Below are 21363 nucleotides of genomic sequence, written 5' to 3'. Positions count from 1 at the left end.
TGCCCATTTTTTGATTGGATTGTTTGTTTTTTGTTGTTGTTGTTGTTATTGAGTCGTATGAGTTCTTTGTATATTTTGGATATCAGGCCCTTATCGGAGGTGTTGCTTGCAAATATATTTTCCCATTCAGCTGGTTGTCTCTTTACCTCGTTGATGATTTCTTTTGCTGAGTGGAGGCTTTTTAGTTTGATGTAGTCCCATTCATTTATTATTGCTTTTACTTCCCTTGCTTTTGAGGTCCAATTCATGAAATCTTCTTTAAATCCAAGGTCCTTGAGTTCAGTTCCTATATTTTCTTCTGTGCATTTTATTGTTTCAGGTCTTATATTTAGGTCCTTAATCCATTTTGAGTTACTTTTGGTGTGTGGTGATAGACAACAGTCTAGTTTCATTCTTTTGCAGGTGGCTTTCCAGTTTTCCCAGCATCACTTATTGAAGAGGCTTTCTTTTCTCCAATGTATGTTTTTGGCATTTTTGTCAAAAATTATTTGCCCATATAAATATGGGTTTATTTCTGGATTCCCGATTCTGTTCCACTTGTCTGTATGTCTATTTTTCTGCCAATATCATGCCATTTTGATTACTGTCGCTTTGTAGTATAATTTGAATTTGGGAAGAGTGATGCCTCCAGCCTCGTTTTTTCTTCAGGATGGCTTTGGCAATTTGTTTTTTTTTGTGCTTCCATACAAATCTGATGATTTTTTGTTTTATTTCTTTAAGAAATGTCAATGGGGTTTTGATGGGGATTACATTAAATCTGTATAATGCTTTAGGTAATAAGGTGATTTTAACTATGTTGATTCCTCCAATCCAAGAACACGAAATATCTTTCCATTTCTTTGAATCTTCTTTGATTTTATTTAATAGGGTTATATAGTTTTCATTATAAGGTCCTTCACATGTTTTGTTAGATTTGTCCCTAGATATTTTGTTGTTGTTGTGATGACTGTTTCAATTTCCATACTGCTGATCGGTCCACTTAAATTTTCCAGTTCTTCTTGATTCAGTCTGGGAAAGGCCAAAAGGAATTGTTTTTTCCACTTTTTTTTCTGACATTTTGTTATGAGTATTGGAACGCTATGGATTTTCGAACATTGATTTTGTATCCAGAGACTTTACTGCATTTGCTTGTTTCTAGTAGTGTTTGTGTGGAGTCTTTAAGGTTTTCTATATAGAGAATCATGTCATTCACAAATAGAGACAATTTAACTTCTTTGTTTCCTATTTGGATGCCTTTTATATCTTTCTCTTGTCTGACTGCACTTACTAGGACCTACAATGTTATATTGAATAAAAGTGGTGATAGTGGACAACCTTGCCTTGTTCCTGATCTGCTGACTTTAGTCTTCATTTGTTCTTTCTTTTCTAGTTTTTTAATATGAAGCATTAGGTTGTTTATTTGGGCTTGTTCTTGTTTTTGGAGGTAGGCCTTTCTCTTATGACTGCTTTTGCCATGTCTTAAAAGTTTTGATATGTTGTACTATCTTTATCATTTGTTTCTATGTATCTCTTGATCTCTCTTTTTATTTCTTTTCTGACCCAGTTATTCTTCAATAGTATGTTGTTTAATCTCCATATTACCTGTGGTTCTTTCCACTTTTTTTATATAGGTGATCTCTAGTTTCAAAGCATTATGATCAGAGAATACGGTTGGTATGATTTCAACCCTCTTATATTTGTTGAGGCTATCTCTGTGTCCCAGTATGCGGTCAATCTTTGAGAGTGTTCCATGTGCACTAGAGGAGAATATATAAGCAGCTGTTTTGGGATGGAAGGCTCTGTAAATGTCAATTATGTCCAGTTGGTCTAATGTGTCATTTAAAGATGTTATTTCCTTATTGATTTTCTGTTTGGATGATCTGTCCATATCCGACAGTGGGGTATTTAGGTCCCCTACTACGATAGTGTTTTGTTCTGTTTCTCCATTTAGTTCTGTTAGTAATTGTTTTACATATTTTGGGGCTTTCTGATTGAAAGCACAGATATTAATAAGTATTATGTCTTCTTGGTGCATGATTTCCTTTATCATTATGAAGCGTCCCTCAGTATCTTTACCTTTTTTTATTTTAAAGTCTATTTAATCTGATATTAGTACTGCTACTCCTGCTTTTCTCTGAATGCCAATTGCTTGAAACATCATTTTCCACCCTCTCACTTTGAGTCTATATTTGTCTTTGGAACTGAGATGTGTCTCCTGGAGGCAGTATATGGTTGGGTTTTGTTTTTTGATCCAATCTGCAATCTGTGCCTTTTTATTGGTGAGTTCAATCCATTTACATTTAGGGTGATTACTGAAATATGAGGTTTCTTATAGCCATTTTATCTTTTGATTTCTGGTACCTCGATGTTTCCATTGCTTCCTCGTCCTTGCGTTTCTCTTTTCTTTATTTTGGTTGGCTTTTGTGGGTTTCCCTTTGGTTCTTGTTTTATGTTATATACTTCAGTTCTGAATCTTTGTTGTATGGTTACCATTACGAATATGTAAAAGATAGTTATATATATACAGTCGTCCATTTTCTCCTGTGCATGCCTTATCTCTATTCCCCTTTGCGAATTTAGATCTTTGAATTCTCCCCTTTTTAGTCATTGTTATCTCAGTTTGTCCCTATGTATGCTGAACGTTCATTACTATATTGCTATAGCAATTCTCTTCTTATTATTTAAGTTTATAATGCCCTGTTCTTAGTAAGGGTTGCACTCCTCTGCTTCTATTTGCCTGTACTCTTAGTTGTGTGTTTGTTTGTTTGTTTGTTTGTTTGTTTATTTATTCTGTCATTTTGTTTTAGGTGAGCTGACCCCTTTCAGTATTTCCTGTAGTGCAGGCCTCATAGTGGAGACTTCCCTCAATTTTTGTATGTCTGGAAATGTCTTAATTTCTCCTTCATATCTAAAGGGGAGCTTAGCTAGATATATTATTCTAGGCTGCCTCTCCCTTCTCCGTTATGAATTTGGATGTTATAATCCTCCTCTTTCAGTTATTGTTATCTCAATTTGTCCCTATATGCTGAACGTTGATTACTATCTTGCTATAGAAATTCTCTTCTTATTATTCAAGCTTATAAATGCCCTGTTCTTAGTAAGAGTTAAACTCCTCTGCTTCTATTTGCCTGATAGTCACTTTACTCCTAATTATGGTTTTTTTTTTTTTTTTTTGGTCATTTTGTTTTAGGTGAGCTGACCTCTTTTCAGTATTTTCTGTAGTGCAGGCCTCGTAGTGGAGAATTCCCTCAATTTTTGTATGTCTGGAAAATCTTTATTTTTCCTTCATATCTAAAGGAGGGCTTAGCTGGATACATTATTCTAGGCTGGTAGCTGCTTTCATTTAATAGTTTGAATATTTGATTCCACTCCTTTCTTGCTTGTAGGGTTTGTGCTGAGAAGTCCGACGATAATCTAGTAGGTTACCGTCTTCTTTTCCCTGGCTGCCCTGAGAATTCTCTTTGTTGTTGATTTTTGATAATTTTAATACTTTGTGTCTTGGTGAAGGCCTTTCTGGGTTGAGATAATTGAGTGTTCTATTGACTTCTTGAATTCCAAGCTCCAGCTCATGCCTTAGATTTGGGAAATTTTTGTCAACTATTTGTCTGAAAATGCTTTCTAATCCCTGTTCCTTTTCCTCCCCTTCGAGAATGCCCATTATGTTTCCTCTTCTGACAGTATCAGCTAGTTCTTGTATTTCTCTTTCATTATTTTTCAGTCTTTGGTTTCTCTCTTCTTCTTTCTGATTTATTTCTAGATTTCTGTCTTCAATATCGTTGATCCTTTCCTCCATTTGGTCGACTCTATTTCCCAAGCTTGTTATTTGATTTTTCAACTCTGGCAGTGTGTTCTTTCTCTCCAGAAGGTCTATTCGGTTCTTTTTGAGGGGTTCAATTTCCTTGCTAAAGAACTCATTCTACTCAACTAGTTATTTTTTCAGTTCCTGAAATTGTTGATATGATTTGTTCCGGATCTCACTGAGTTTTTTCAGAAGTATCATCCTGAATTCTCTGTCATTTAAGTCACATATTTCTATGTCTGTAAGCTTATTTTCTGGAGACTTTTCTCTTTTTTTTTTTTTCCTGAGATGCCTTGTCACCTTGGTTGTTCATAGTGTTTAATGGACTACTTCTCCTCTGGGCATTAATGGAAGTATGTTCTGCTTTTTTTTCCCCAGAAAGACGATTTATTATATAATGGTCCCAACCTGTTGCAAATAAGGTGTTTTTCTCTTGGTTTCCAGTAGGTGGCGTCTAAGCCTCTTGGATCTCTGCTTTATATAAAGTCTTAATAATGTTTTTTTTTCCTACTTATGGATGTTTAATCATCCTCGCTACCCTCAGTCTCAGTTCCCGCCAGTGTTAGTGACAGACAGTTCTGGTAGCATTTGCTCAGATTCCCCTGGGGCTCTATGGCGTTCTGTCTCAGAGGGTATTGGGGGAGGGGCTCTCTGGGTTGGGGGTTGGAGGCTGCAGCTCAGCCTCAGTTTTGCAACCGTGGCTGGTAAAAACCAACCGTTGTTTCTCTGCCATCCCCGCTTTTCTGCCATCCCTGTTTCTCTGCCTTCTGCCCTGATGATTGGGCACTGCCGCTGGCTGCGTGGAGCTCACAGCTCTCTCAGGCAGGGCTGTTCAGGAAACTCTCTGCTCCTTCTCCCACCTCCCTCCTTCTACAGGGAGCTCAGGTTGCAAGAGGCAGCTTCTTTGTTTCTCCCAGTCCACCACCTGACACTCGGGGTTCTGACCTGTAGTAGCTCTTATGCGCAGATCCCGCACTCAGACATCCTGGTGTGCAGTTTGGGTATTTTTTGTTGTGTTTCAGGTGTTCAGCTTATTGTTGTTTCAAGGAGAGAGATCTGGGGACTGTTTAGGCGAGTGGATTAAGCATGGCGGTCTCTCACGCCGCCATGCTTAATCCACTCGCCTAAATAGCTATTTCAATCCTTACAACTCTTCTCTTAGATAGATACAGTTTAATTTTTATTTAATAGGTGAGGAATCTCAGACCTAAAGAGAATAAGTAATCTGCTGAAGGTTTCATTCCTATTGAGCAGCAGAGAGCAGTCTAGAACCAAGGAGAATTTTTTTAGAGCTATGATTATAAAAGTTTTGGTTATTAATGGCATGATAATACATAGAAGATGAAAGACAATGTAGAATTGTAGCAAAATGACCGAAATAAAATCTATAGCCTTTATTTTACCTTAGAAACTTTATTATTCCTATATCCCACTCAAACTGAAGATCTGAATATCCCCACAAGCCCTAGAACCTGTTTTTTTTTTTCTCTTTACCTACTGGCCATAGCCAATCATCTCACTGTACAGGCCTATATCTATGGAATCAAATCTCAAAACCCAGAGGACCAAACTGGAGACAAGAGAGCCATGACTTTTGCACATTTCCTTCTTTCTACACTGACTACAGTAAAGCAGTTGATATCTTAAAGTGATTTTAATGTTATTTCTGAAAATCAGGAGATGCCGTGATTAAGTGTGATAAGTAAAACTGTAAATCACAGAGCTTCTTATCATTTCCTACAATCCTACTGTAATAAATTTCATTTTAGCAAAAGAAAGAAGATGACAATGAAGGAAAGGTAAATTCCAGAAACCTGTGGACCTTGGAAAGATCCACAAGATCTTTCCAAGACAGGCAGGTTTCATAAGTTTGCTCTAAAAGTGAACCTGGCAACATTAACGCCATAACGAGCAAAATGACATTTTACTACTGAATATCTTCCATTTACCATGATCTCTATTGTCTTGCTGGGAGCTCTTGAGCAAGCCAATAAAGGGCAACTGTCAAAATGCTCCTTCTGGAAAGCATTCTCTTCACTGCTGCTTCCACATCACTAAAAACCCTCACCTTTAAGAAAAATGAGAAATTAGCTCCAGATAGTCACAGGATTAATGACAAAAAAAAATTGTTTTTGACTTTACTAAAGAATAGAGGAAAAAAGAATCCCAGATGCTGTTAGAAACATTTGTGATGTCTAATAAGTGAACTGTCATTAGAAACAATGTTGAATACAACATTGTTTAAAAAGTCCAAACTTTGGTTAACAATAGGAAGGAAAAAAATGTCACTGAGAAAAATTATATGAAACATTTATGAAATATACTACCTTGAGATACAAATAATAGATAAAAATATGGAAAGTCAATGCTAGATCTCCACAATTAAAATAAATCAGTAAGTTGCCATAGGACTCAACATAGCCTCATTTAAGATCTCCTTTGTGAATACTGCAGGTGCACTTGAAAATAATATGTACTTTGCCGTCTTTAGATAGCATGATCTGCAAATGTTAATTTGATCAGGTTGGTTGATGATATTGCTTGCAATTCAACAACTGTGCTGATTTTATCTGTATATTCTATCAGTTACCGAGAGAGGAGTGTTGATATATCTGACTGTAATTGTAAATTTGAACTTCTCCTTTCAATGCTACTGGTATTTACTTCAGGTATTTGAAGCTCTGTCATTATGTATATATATCTTTAGGGTTATGTGTATACATCATTACGTCCCATGATGAACTGAGTTATTTGCTAACAGAAAATCCCTGATAATAATATCCTTGTTCTAAAGTTTACTTGATATTAATGTGGCAACTGCAACTTTCTTTGCCATTTGTATTTTCAGGGTATATATATTTTATTCCCTTAATTTTCAACCTGTGTCTTTATATTTAAAATAGATCTGATGTAACCATCACAGAGTTGGTTCTTATTTTAACTATTCTGATAATTTCTGCCTTTTAATTGAAGCATTTAGACCTTTCACACTTAATGTAATTATGGATATAATCGGGTTTAAATCTACTATTATTATATTTGTTTCCTAACTGTCACATATTCTTTTATCCTTTCTATCTCTATTCCTACCTCTTTTTGGATTAACTTTTTTTTTTTTTTTTAATGATTTTATTTTATCTCCACTATTGGTAATACCCCTGCATTTTCTTAGTGGTTACTCTAGGGCAGGGATCAGCAAATGACAGCTTGTGGGTCAAATCAACCTTGTGGCCTAATTTTTCATGCATCACGAGTTAAGAACAGTTTTCATGTTTCTGATGATTTTCCCCCCAAAAAATGAAAAGAAAAAATCTGACGGAGACTGTATGTGGCCTGCTACATCAGTTTTCTGTTGCTGAATAAATTATCACAAAATTAGCAGCTTAAAATTACACTCATTTAATAGCTCACAAGGACTGGCTGGGTTCTCTCCTCAAGGTATCACAAAACTGAAATGGAGGTGTCAGCCAGGCTGAGTTCTCATTTGGAGGCTCTGGGGGGAATCCACTGTCAACTACATTCTTGTTGTTGGCAAAATTCAACTGTTGTGGCTCTAGGTAGGAATGCGATTTGGCTTCCTGGCTGGCTAAGAGCAAAGGTCACTTAGGTCCTTTCTGTGTGGCTTTCTCCATCTTTAGTATAGAAATGGTGCACGAAAGCTTCTTTATTTCGAACATCTGACTTCCTCCTCTACAATCAGCCAGAGAAATACTCTGCTTTTAAATGGCTCATGTGATACCTTCAGCCCACCAAGATGATCTCTCCATCTCTAAGTTAGCTGTGCCATACAGAAGAACTCAATCACAGGAGTAAAATCCATCATATTCAGCCTAGAGGTTATGCAGGGTGCGTACACTGGGGAAGGTGGGGAAGTGGGTGATCCTGGAGAATATCTTAGAATTCTGCTCACCATAGCTTCGAAACTTAAAATAGTTACTATTTGGCCCTTTATAGAAAAAATCTGGCCACTCTTGCTCTAGTTTATCAAATATACAGTCTACCTACAAATGATATTATATCCCTTTGTGAGTAGGGTGTTTGCCTTATGACAATATCCTTCCATTTTCCTATCCTTTCTGATATCCCAAATTTTACTTCTAAATATTTTATAAACCTCACAACATATTTTTATTCTGATTTAAATAAGCAATTATATTTAAAGAGATTTTAAATTATTAAGAAATTATCTATTTACACACTTATTTGCTATCACCTACATTTTTCATTATTTTATAAAGATCCAAATTTCCATGCAGTATCATTTCTATCTGTCTGAAGAAAGTCCCTTTAACATTTAATATATTACAGTTCTGCAGGCAATCAATTTTCACAGCATTTGTTTGTTGGAAAAATTCTTTATTTTGCCTTCATTTAAAAAATTTGTAATAATTGCCAGTTACAAAATAGTCACAGGGGTGTAAAGTACAGCATAGGGAATATAATCAATAATACTGTAATAACTATGTACGGTGTCAGGTGTGTACTATACTTACTGTGGGATTCACTTTGTAAGGTATATAAACGTCTAACCACTATGCTGTATACCTGAAACTAATATAATATTGAACATCAACTGTAATTGAAATATTTAAAAAAATTTTACTTTGTAGTAAAATATATACATAATAAAATTTACCATTTTTAAATGTACAATTTAGTGGCATTAAGTGCAATGATCATCACTAGTCATCTCCAGAACTTTTTCATCATCCAAAGTGAAACTCTGTACCCATTAAACAATAACTCCCTATTCTCTCCTCCCCACAACCCCTGGTAACAGCTATTCTACTTTCTGTTTCTGTGAATTGCCTACTAGGTACCTCACATAAGGGGAAATACAGCATTTTCATCAAATCGAGGTAAGACCTTACATCAGCAAAAAGATTACAACTTGCTGAAGGTTCAGTTGATGGTTAGCATTTTTTAGCAATAAAGAATTTTAAATTAAGTACGTACATTGGTTTTTTAAACATAATGCTATTGCACAGTTAATACAGTATAGTGTAAACATAACTCATATATGTATTGGGAAACTAAAAAATTCATATGATTTATTTTATTGCAATATTCACTTTATTGTGGTGGTCTGGAACTGAATCTGCAATATTTCTGAGGCATATCTGTGTACCATATTTTGTATATCCATTCATCTATTATTGATGGATATACAGGCTGTGTCATGACTAATTTTGTGTGTCAACTTGGAAGGTGTTTTTGGATGAGATTAACACTTAAGTTGGTAAACTCTGAGTAGGCAGCTTTCCCTCCATAATGGGGGTGGGCCTCATCCAATCACCTGAAGGCTTGATTAGAACAAAAAGACCAGCCTCCCCTAGTAAGAGGGAATTCTCTAGGAGGCTGCCTTTAGACTTCTTCTGTACCACTGGCTCTTCTGAGTCTCTTGCCTGCTGGCTTCAAACAGAAACTGCATCACTGGCCAGCCCACACCGTGGATTTGGCTTTGCTGGTCTACATAATCATGTGAGTCAAGTTTTATAATAAGTCTCTTTATATATATACGTACATACATCCTATTGGTTTTGTTTCTCTGGAGAACCCTGACTAATAAAGGTTGTTTCCACCTTTTGGCTATTTTGAATAAAGTTGCAATGGACATTGGTACATAAGAATCTGTTTGAGTTCCTGCTTTCAATTCCTTTGGGTATACCTAGAAATAGAATTCCTAAATCACATAGTAATTCTGTTTGACTTTTGGAGCAACTGCCATACTGTTTTGTACAGTGGTTGTACAATTTTCCATTCCCACCAGCAATGCACAGGGTTCCAATTTCTCCACATCCTCACCAACACTTGTTATTTTCTGCTTGTCTCCCTTCCTTCCTGCTTTCTTTCTTTTTCTTTCTCTCTCTCTCTCTCCTTCCTTCCCTCCCACTCTTTTTTTTAAAATAATAGTCACCCTAATGGGTATATCTCATTGCGGTTTTGATTTTCATTCTCTTAATGACTAGTAATGTTTGTCATCTTTCATATGCTTGTTGGTAATCTGTATATCTTTTTTGGAGAAATGTCTATCACAGTCCCTCGCCATTTTTGAACTGGGTTGTGTGTTTTTGCTTTCAATTTTGAAAGAAATTTTCACTAGGTATAACAATCTAGGTTGACATTTTTCTTTTAGTACTCTGAAGATATCAGTCCATTGTCCTGTAGCTTGCATGGTTTCTCATGAGAAGTCCGTTGTAATTATTATCTTTATTCCTCTGTATGTAATGTGTCTAATTTTTATACCTGCTTTTAATATTTTCTCTTTATCACTGATTACCAGCAATTTAATTATGATATACTCTGATATAATCTTCTTTGTTTTTATTCTGATTTGGAATATCTTCCTCTATCTACAGATTTATAATTTTAATTTCTTCAAATATTTTTTGTGATTTCCATCTCCTTGCTCTTTTTTGGGGACTCTAACACATACATTAGATCCTTTAAGTCTATACCATAGGACACTGATGTGCTGTTAAATTTTTCTCAGTATTTTTATCATCTGTGTAATTTATTTTGCATAGTTTCTATTCCTATGTCTTCGAATTCACTGATTTTTATTCAACATCTAGGCTATTCTCATCCACTGCATTTTTCATTTCTGATATTGTATTTTTAATCTGTAAAGGTTCCATTTTGATCTTCTTTTACATTTTTATTTCTCTCTTCATCATGTTTTCCTGTACATTCTTAAGCACATATGCAGTATGTTTTAACATGTTTGCTAATTAAGTCATAGCTGTCATTTCTTCTTTTTGTTACAAGTCATATTTTCTTGCTCTTTGAATGCCTGATAATTTTTAATGTATAACTGGCTTTTACTATTTGGCCCTTGATGTATAACTGGCTTTTAATGAAATAAATATGTTTAAACTATATACTTTGATAAGTGCTGACATATTATACCCATGAAACCACCAACAGAATCAAGATGATGAACATATCATCATTGCCCCAAAGCTTCCCACTATCCCTTGGTAGTTCCTTCTTTCTGCTTTTCCCCACTTCTCCCATTCCCAACATGCATGGAAGTTTTTGACAGGCTGCTGGACACTGTGTATTTTACATTGTTGTTGGTGGATTTTATTGTTATTCTCTTAAAGAACGCTGGACTTTCTAGTAGCACTCAGTTAAATATTTTAAATCAATTTGGTCCGTACAAGGTTTGCTTTTAATTTTTGTTAGGGTATGTTTGAAGCAGCCTTTAGTCTTAGATTAATTTGGCCCCACTACTGAGGTCTCTACCTAATGCTCCATGTCTTACAAGGTCCCTCTATTCTGGATGGTGGAAACATGAACTATTAGCAGCCCTGTGTAAGCTCTGAGAACTGTTTGTCTTACTGTTTTCTTTGAGGAGATCCTGTGAAAAATCTCCAGAACTTGCTCTTGCTCTCTTTCTCTCTCACTGTAGCTCCTTCCTCTCCAAAATGCTCCACAAATCCTAGACGCTTCCACTTCACTGAACTCTAGTCTTCTGTCTCTTCAACTCAGGCATGCCACTGGATTATGGGTGAGCCCTGTGCCCTGCACTGAAGATGGTACGATCTCAGGGCTCACCTCCCATTTCCCTTTAGTTAGAAACTAGTATTCTACTGCCTGTTAGCCAATGTCTGAAAACAGTTGTTTTACAGAGTTTCTCCAGTTTTTTAATTGTCTGTTGTTAAAGGACAATTCCTATAACAGTTAATCCTTCCTAGGCAAAATCAGAAGATAGTGGATATTTTAAAAGATACCGATGTGATTCCAACATGAATATTAGGCAGAATATCTGAATTTTAGGCAGACTCCCTGTTGGACCTATTTCATCAATCCTTTTTTCTCTCTCTATAGGCACAGTATCTAAATTTGGGATCCAACTGACTATTCTCAAATCATACAATTCTATTTCTCTATATCTTGAAGGAGCTCTCTCAGATTCTGGTTCTTTGATTAAGTAGAAGCTGTAGTACTATGTCTACCACCTTCGACTCTAGAAATAAATATGTACATGAAAATGCTGAAGATTGCAAAATGTATGTAGTATAAATAGATGTTTTTATCTCTCACAACTTCATTGTCATGGCCTCAGGAGAGTGATTCTCCCAAAATTTAATGTGAACACATTAAGCCAATGTATTTATTGAGTATATGTCAAGAAAAGGTATTGAAATATTAGAAAGTGTAGTTTGAATATATTCATTATAATATCTTTACCTCATACAGTTTCATATAGCCGTTTAAAAAAATGAGAGAATGACTTCTGCAGGCTTTATAGAATCATTTAAAATCGATCATTTATGAATCATTATTTTCCTATTCTTGTCTGCTTAAACTGTATAGTCTCTCATAGGAGAAGTTAAAAGCATTTAATTTTGTAAAATGCTATGAGCATTAAGGGTGTTTATGAATTAAGATGGACAAAACTGGAAGTCACAGCCAGAGAGATTGATATCACAGTTAATCTAGGTGAGGAAAAACTAAATATCCCCTCCCCAACAACACAGTGTCGTAGAAGAATTTCTTTTGAAGCATATATATATTATGTGGTCTACAGTATGATCCCCTTCAAAGATAGAAAGGAGATGAAAATCATTAGAGAGAAACAAAACATTCTGAAATCAATAAATGTGATTAAAGTGTTATAGTTTTCTCTACTCAAGGTCTGAGTATGCATTTTGAAAAAAAGCACTAGTGGGCTATGAATTTTAATTATTTCAAGTTACTAGCATATCGTAATAGAGACAACACCAGTTCTTGCATTAGTCTCTCTCTCTCATTTTCTCTTTTAGTCTTGCTGTCTTTTCTTTAGTGACTATGAGTCGTTATCATTCTTCATTTCATTCAAAATTCACTAAGACTGGTTTACTATTTTCTAACCCACACCCACCACTACAGAAATTCAGTTCCAAACATCCTAAAAGAAGATTAACCAAACCTAATGCACAGTTTGGTGCTGCGCATTAGTATTGCTCTATCTCCTTCAATACCCTGAAATCAGGTAAGTCACAGCTGAAAGAATTTGGGATGTAAACTAAGATTTAAATGTAGTACAAGTAAAAACATCTCTCTCATGTCTAGTCAAGAGATAAACCTTGTTTGTAGCAATTTACATTCTCAGAAGGCATATTTCTTTTCTTTTGAAGCATACTGTTATGATTTTTGTATGATAGTTATATCAGTGGTTAAAGTGTCTTAATTTGATGTACACTTGCATTAACTCTATTCACAGTTATAAACTAAACCTTAAATTCAACTGCCATTCTTTTAAATCTGTGCCCAAGTTTACAGATATGTGAGATTATAGATAACTTTTCTAAGTCCATCACCATTGCTAAAATTAATTCAAAGTGAATTCATACTAACAATGTGTGAGTGAATATATTTGAGACCATAGTACATTATTATTAATAACAGTGCACACTAACCAGCCATGTGTGTAGAGTACAAATAATTTAACCAAAGGGGCCTTTGTTCTCTCTTTCTCTCTCTTTTTTTCCACAAAATTAAAAGTTGGATCAGAGGATATGCTATGGTGCTCAATAAATTTCTTAAATGCATTGGTATTTCTGAAGATTCTTTTACACTTCTAATATTTTATTTCGGTTTAATAAAAAATAGTAGTAAAAACCTTAATCAAATTCACTGAACATTTTCTCCACCAAATTTTCATCAAACCTCAACTATTTGTAATTTGGGATATATATTTTTAAAAACATTAGTTGAATTTAAGTTTTAGTTTGTATGAGATATTCCATTCCCTACTCCAAGATGACTATGGTTTAAGTCTCTATTATGAATAAATAATAAATTTTGCAGTAAAAATTTTATATTTCTCTCCAAACATTACCTTAAAAAGTTATGGTATATTAATAAAAAAAGCATTAATTTATTCATTTCACTATTTCGAACAACTAGAAATAAGATGCCAAGAAGTTATCGTTATTCCATTTGACCAAGGAGGAAACTGAAACCCAATGATCATCAATACCTATGACCATAATATAAAATAATATAAAACAGATGTTTTAGACAGATGGTTCTCAAATACTTGACCCCTGCTAATACTGTTGCATCAAAACAATGAAATATGAAGTTAGCGTTTGGCTCTGCCTAAAAAATTGTTACTATAACCCAAAATGCTGGCAGGTACTCCAAGACACCAAAATGATAAAGAATTAGTTCATTCCTGAGTTACTATTTCTATGGCATTAATTTGTGAAAGGGACTATTGGTACACACAGGGATTCTTATGGGGTAGACGAGCCAAGAAAGGCCAGTTTATCAAATTCCATGAGACTCTGCCAAGTTACTCAACCACTTCTGAATGGTCGGGGCATTCTGAAAGTGGTACTTGGCCAAAATGTGCACAAAATAGCAGGGAGAGTGCACCATCTATCCCACAGTGTTCAAACCATGACACAGCTCAAAACATCACAACAGCAATGAGGGCCAATTTGCTAAGGGAGCATTTCTAAAATGACATTTACATTGACAGAAAGTATTAAGCAAGCACCAATAAAAGAGATGAAGAGAGTGTCGCTTCTGATCTTTAATTAATTATTTAAAAGTGTTTTATATCTTCTTAGTGATGGAAGGACCTTCTTGAGGAAGGTACTCCTGTATTCTCTGTGGTCATGCAGTGACAATATATATGAAACACAAGCTTCTGATAGTAAGAGTATGTTAAATCTGGCATAAAATAAGCTTTATCTAAGATTCTGCTGCATTAGGAGCCAGATCTGGGGTGTGTGAGCATCTGGGCTCTCCTGGGATCTTCCCAGGATTGAGGTGGGGCTCCATTTCCTTCTACATGGTTATTTGTATGAGCTAGCCTATATATTTTTTGTTTTTAATTCCCTTCCTTAGTTTGCATCTTTCCTAAAGGGGGATTTACAATGTGTCTTCCAAAGATAAGTACTGTGAAAAATGGTTAAAATTTCAAAGGACAATAAAGGTAAGTAATAACTTCCTGAGAAACGCGCAGCTCAAGTAAGTCCTGAGGTTTATTAAGAGTAAGTTTTGACAAAATATCTTCATTTCTCTTTTTCAGATAAGGTATCTAGCCTAGTAGATCACAGAAATGTGGACATAGAACAGAAACGCGGCAACGAGGCATTTGACAAACCATCACAAGATACTCTTGAGAAATGTACAGAGAAATATGGGTGGAGTGAAAGAGTAAAGGGTCTGTGGTGCACAGGAAGATGTTTATAGTAAAAAGACACAGAACGCTTCTATCAATGCCTCCCTAAATTTAACCCAGAAATCCAAACTGAGGAGAGGTTTAGCTTCCACAAAGTATAAACAAACATTTTTTACACTCTTTTTCTGAGAACAAGTAGAAAAGTTATGAGAAAAAACAAACAAAACATCTATTTGAAAACACTGGCAAACTACCAAGGCAGCAAGAATTTGTATTAAAGACCCAAAAGATAAAGGAAGCCCATAGTCATGATCCAGACTGGGCACTGTTTTCTCTTTTGAGACATTTGCATATGCAACAGACAATGAAAAGTTGGGAGAATGTAGTGGCTGGGAGCCCTGAGATACGAACCAGCAGTCCCATAAAGCTGAGCCGCTTGGGAGAAATCTGGAGTGCAGTCTCCATCAAGCATGTGGGGCCCTCATGAACCAGCACAGGGGTTTGGCTGGGATTCTGAAGAGCTTTTGCCCTAAGAGGAAGGGTAAACTGGAAATAGGCTCACTCTTACAAAAGGAATGAAATCCAGATTTCAGATCCCAAACACTGATTGAATTAAATTACCTACCCCTGGCCTAACTCCCTATAAGAAGTTAAAAACTAAATTCTCGCTGAAGGATGACAAGATCATCCAAAACCTCAAATTATCTTTATACTTTTTAATACGTAACACATGGCTCTTAATAAAAAAGTAAAAGCAGCTGTAAGAAGTCAAATATTGACCAAAAATCAAAATCATTCTTCAGATCATACTGAAGATTCCAACATACAGGAAATCTAGATGTTACAAAATCAAGGCATGAAATTTAAAAAGTAACTGTGATTATTTTATTTAAAAATTTGGGCAAGTAACCGGAAACAAAAAACAATCAAAGAGAAATTTAAGAATTGAAAAATACAGTGAAATTAAGCTGAAATCAGTAATAAAAGATAATAAAATTCTAAACTATTTAAAAATTAAGCAACACGGTCATATGAGAAATCATAAAGAAGTTAGAAAAGTTAGAAAGCATTTTTTTAAGAAGAGGAAAATAGAAGTTTATTAACATGCATACCTCATGTATACACACGGATACTCAGGGTAAAAATGCATCATTCTCTAAGGTGGCTTAAACATACGCTTAAATATCATCTTAATAGGAAAGGGGGAATGTAGGCCTCTTAGGAAAGAGTAAATGATTTTTGAGAAAGATGAATGGGTCCATAGAAGAACAGACATAAGATGTGACTGTGACAAAGTTTGTCTGGGTATGGGGTTCACTTCCAGTCTCCTCTCCTTCAATAAGAGTCAATATTCCCTGGCTGATGAAACTCCTCATGAGGGGATTTAGGACAACTAGTTCCTTTTGGAGGATCTGTCCTTAGGCAGATAAGGGGAGCTCAGAGAAAACCTCTCCCTGCATTTGCTGTTTTCCAAGCACGTATAGCTCAAAATAATCAATATACTGAAGAGGAAGGGAAAGCTAAAGACGCTCAATCAGAATGGCAAGAAAAAAGATGCCAAGACCATAAAAATAATTTAAGGAACATATGGGACGCTATTAAGAGTCCAAATATCCGTCTGATCGGCATACCTGAAGAAAATCAAGATGTTGAACAGCTGTTTGAAGAAATAATGATGGAAAACTTCCCTAACCTGGTGAAGGAAGTGGACATAAAACCCCAGGAAGCTCAGAGAACCCCAAAAACCAGGGATCCAAAGAGGCCTACACCAAGACACATCATAATTAAAATGCCAAAGTTTAAATACAAAGAAAGAATATTAAAAGTGGCAAGAGAAAAACAGATAGTTACCTATAAAGGAACACCCATAAGACTGGCAGCTGATTTCTCAAAAGAAACCCAAGGATACTTTATCCAGCCAAGCTATCATTTAGAGTTGAAGGACAGATAAAAAGCTTCCCAGACAAAAATAAGCTAAAGGAATTTATCACCACCAAGCCAGTATTACAGGAAAGGTTGAAGGGACTTCTTTAAGAAGAAAAACCATGTATCAAAAACAGGAATAAAGAATGGTAACAACTACATTCCTATCAATAAGCACCTCAAATGGAAAAGAATTAAGTGCTCCAACTGAAAGATAAAGTAGATGAATGGATAAGAAAACAAGACCCCTATATATAAAAAGGAAAGGGATGGAAAAAGATATTGCTTTGATGGACCTAGAAGGTATTTAAGTCAGACAGAGAAAGATAAACATTATATGATTTTACTTATATGTGGAATCTAAAGAGTAAAAAAGACAAACTAATCAAAAAACAGACTCACAAATATAGTGGACGATTTGGTGATTTTTAGAAGGGGAGCCTTAGGGGCTGGGAGAATGGGGTGAAGGGTTAAAGAAGTACATATTAGCAGCTGATGGATGGTCACAGGGATGGAGAGCACGGGAATGCAATTAGTATTAATATGTTGGCTAGGTGGAGGGTCAGAGGAGGGAGGGAGCAATTGGGAGGATCATTTTATGAACTATATAGATTCCTAACCAATGTACTGTATACTTGAAACTAATTAAAATAAATTAAATTTAAAAATTTTTGATTCAATACATTAAATGCAAATAATAAAACTACCCAGTAATGAAACACACTCTGTCTCAATAACAAGAACAAACTCAATCACTGAAAAAGTTCTAACAAAGGCAGAAACATCACCCATCAGGAATAAGTGGAGGAGGATCCCACACTAAATGGAGATTGCAGGTGACCACTAAAGCCCTTTCCCCAACTTCAGAGTCTACGCAAATGTTCAATGTAAAACCGCAATAAAAAATTCTTACCCTTAATCGCGTCGTGGAGATCTCAGCTTTTAAAATATCAGGATCATATTTAGTACTAGATGAAGATCCTGAGAACACTTTTCAAAGAGAAAAATGAAAAACATAGTTACATAACTAGCTCTCAGTTTAGAATTTACAAACTCTAAAAACAAGATTTACATGCTTCTGTGGATACTTACTTACTTTACAATTCCTTTATTGTCATTCATCAGACACCTAAATATAAAAAGTAATCTTCAAACCTTTTATATATTTTAAAAAACTCAAGAAAGAAAATGTCATAAAGACTCTGGCATACTTAATTTTCTTCTGGATTTTATACCAATTTATAAAATCTTAGAGGACCTTATTGCGGGTACAGTTTATCAGAGCTTCGCATTATCCAGAAACTTATAATTTAATAAAACTTCTGAGTTTATCTTAGCTGCTTCTTTAAACAAGACCTGCTCCAAATGATCGGATTTTGAGAAGAAAGAGAGGTCAATCAACTCAGGTGGTCAACAGAAACTTCACTTTGGCTAATAGTTCAGTTCCTCCCCACAACAAATAGAGTGCAAGAGTAGCAAAAAGGACTACATTATTTTCCTTGATCTGACAAGGCAAAAATTAATTCATGAATAAATAAAAGACAATCGGGCAGAGGGAAGAGAGAAAACAGAAGGGATACATAATCCCCAAACAAGGAAACTCTGATCTGAAACGGGGTCCAGGGGTTTTATTGAGAACTCTGTGGTGTGCCCCCTCTCCCCCAACACACACACACACAATGGCTTTAAGGGACTCTTCTGGCAGAGGAAGGAACAGGACCCAAAATGAAACTCCACTGAAGTGCCCTTCTGTTATCTACAGTTTGGTCCCCATGTTAAACTGTACTTACAGCTTGTGTGAGAACTTGACTTCTCCTTATAGGCATCATTTAATCGTACATATTCATCCAGGGCCAAAGCCAGTCTTTGCTCCTTCACGTGGTACAGCTCCTTCTGCGTCCTGAGGGCATCTTGAGCCACTGAGAGATAGTCCTTGAGCATTTTCTCCTGTTCCCCTCTCCATTGTTTTCTTGGATCTTCAATTTGTGTGGTTTCTGAAAAAAAATAAGTTATTTTTTTAGAATTTAATTTTGCTTTTTCTTGGGGGTGGGGAAGATTATCTAAGCGTTAGAAAAAGTCGCTATCTTTAATTCCTATATCTTCTAAGTAGTTTATTAGTATTTGTGAAGTGACTTCTCTAGAAATTTGACACAGTTTTTGTTTTATTTTACCTAATCCCTCTTCGTCCTCATCCCCCTTCAGGTCTTGTCAACAATTTATTATGACTTGAATCCATCACACACAATGTTGTCAAAGTAAATTTCCATGGCTGTTATCGGATCCCTTTTTTCAAGAATTCTCTGGCTCCCCAATACCTACAGAAGAAAAGCCAGGCTATTTACGCCAGCATTCAAGGCCCTGTATGATCCGAACCCAATCCGCTTTCCATGGCACATGTTTCCTCTCTCCCTGAACGCAGGACCCTTGCCATGTTGCCCTCTACAGCCCTACTCAAGGTCTGGTCTGCAGACCAGCACCTGTGCCTGCACTCCGTTATGTGTCCATGACAGTAAGTGTAGAAATCAAGAGTATTTTAAAATTTTTATACAGTTATTGTATATCTGTTAACTCTAATAATAATATCAAGAATTAGTTTGTATTTCTCCCCCCCGCAAGATTTTTCTAATAATTTGTTTTTATTGTGTTTTACAAAAGTATCAATCAGTCCATAGTGGATTAGAAATTAAAAAACAAACAAACAAACAAAAAACCCCGGTCCTAGTTTGAGGAGAATACTCGAAGGCACAGTTTTTGGTTCTGCACTTCTGCACGTTAGAACCACCTAGAGAGCTCTAAAAAAACGCTCAGCCCAATAAGATTTTCTGCAGGTGGAACCCAGGCAATGGTAGGTTTAAAGCCCCTCAGGTGATTCCAATGAGCAGCCGAGGCTGCACACCCGTGCTCTGCCACAGGCCGCACACTGCCTCCTCTGTGAAGTTATTCAAACTATCCAAGCCTACACTTGCTCAAACTTGCCTACCGAGCCTCTCCAACTCCTCCCTTGGACGCCACAGTAAAGGCTCTGGCCCAGGCTTCCTCTTGCACTCCTTCTGCCACCTACCTGATCCAAGGCTTCCCCATGTGGCCCTGTGTGGTCACTCAGTCACCTCTAAAAATTAAATCCAGGTACAATCAGAATAGGTGGGTCATATGAGAATGACTATGAGAACCCATTCCTGACCAAGTAGGACAGGAAAATTAATTTATTAATTTGCTGGAGTGTTAGTGGCATGGACTGTCTTCAGAATGCTTTGCGTGTGAATCCCAATCTTAAAGAACCCCAAATCAGTATGTCTGGCTGGCCCTGAGGGCTACAGTGATATGAGGTGATCTGACGTGACTACAACAATCCCTAGGGGCTAGTTCTGGAAAAGTTCAACCTGGTTTCTAGGGATAAGGGATAACGCTAAACTAAAGTTGTTCAGGCTGTGAAGCCAAGGCCACCGTAGGGCCAGCAGAGGCCCCGGCTGATTAACAAAGTGGCCTGGGTCCACCAGACACACTGCTACCGCTCTACTTTCTTTAAAGTAGTATTTTGAAAACTAATTTTTAAAAGATGTGCATATTTCAATATGCAAAAGAGGAATATCTCATGTAATTGTGGGACAAATATGTTAGAGTCGATGTTTAAAGAAGAGATGCAGGAGGGGACAGCCCTGGGTGGACAGCCCCTCTGGTCAAGGATCTTCAAGGACATCATCACTGTGCAGGCAGCCTGGGCACGTGGGGACCATGGAGAATAGGCAGAGATCAGCCAATAGGAGCCTTCTCAATTTTAAATGTTCATTATAATTCAGGTCTCTGGCTGTCTAAACATGTAATATTTATATATATGAATGCAACCTGACTCAAAGTACTGAAATTATCCTCTAATGAATAGAACTTTATGGTCTTTAAAAAGCTTTTATAACTGTGGATGACCCGCAACAATCCTCACTCCTAGTATTCACACCCTTGAATATGGGCTAGACTTCGTGACTCATTTCTAATGAACACGACAGAGACTAAGTGATGGGGCATCACCTGAGACTAGACTACAAAAGGCTGTAATTGCCATCTTGATTTTGCTCTCTTATCTCCCTGGCTCTGGGCTTTTTTGCTCTAATGAAGCAAAGGGTCATGTTGTAAGCCATCCTACAGAGAGGCCCACTGTGGCAAGGAACTGGGGGGAGCGGGGCCGGTGGAGGAAGGTGGGTCACTGGCCAGCAACCAACAGATCCTTCACCAGTCATGGCTGGGGATGGCTGCAGCCTGCTAACACCTTGAAGAAAGCTGTGAAAGTCCTTGAGCCAGAGGATCCAGCTGAGTCTTGCTTGGATTTGTGACCCACAGAAACCATAAGATAATAAATGTATGTTAAGCCACTAAGTTTGGGGGAAATTCGTTATACTGAGATATATAACTAATAAATTAACCGAATAAAGAAATAATATAAAGTGAAATGTATATGAAAAACTTGAAATATTTATAACTTATAATAGTTATAGTAAGATTTTACTCCCAGTTCTCTCTCAATATTCTTTAGAGTTTATCTAGT

The 21363-nt window shown here is 36.4% G+C and overlaps 1 protein-coding gene across 4 annotated transcripts in view; it reads right to left on the bottom strand.

Annotated features, from left to right (window-relative positions):
• Window positions 1–18847, bottom strand: part of WWC2 (WW and C2 domain containing 2) — an 82063-nt gene extending 63216 nt beyond the window's left edge. For all 4 annotated transcript variants that reach the window (XR_003047614.1, XM_025049993.1, XM_025049994.1 and 1 more), the window contains exons 1-2: window positions 18617–18847; window positions 17740–17816 (exon numbers count right to left, since the gene is read on the bottom strand). Coding sequence is in view for 3 of the 4 variants with exons in the window: in XM_025049993.1 (XP_024905761.1) it covers window positions 17740–17816; window positions 18617–18767 (228 nt within the window). In the remaining variant the exon portion in view is untranslated. The remainder of the gene's footprint in view (window positions 1–17739; window positions 17817–18616) is intronic.
• Between the last annotated feature and the right edge of the window lie 2516 nt (window positions 18848–21363).

Source organism: Pteropus alecto, unplaced genomic scaffold, assembly GCF_000325575.1.
Source record: "Pteropus alecto unplaced genomic scaffold, ASM32557v1 scaffold24, whole genome shotgun sequence".
NCBI classification, from domain to species: domain Eukaryota; kingdom Metazoa; phylum Chordata; class Mammalia; order Chiroptera; family Pteropodidae; genus Pteropus; species Pteropus alecto.
Note: the sequence above shows the minus strand (reverse complement) of the source record. Positions and strands in the feature narration are given on the sequence as shown.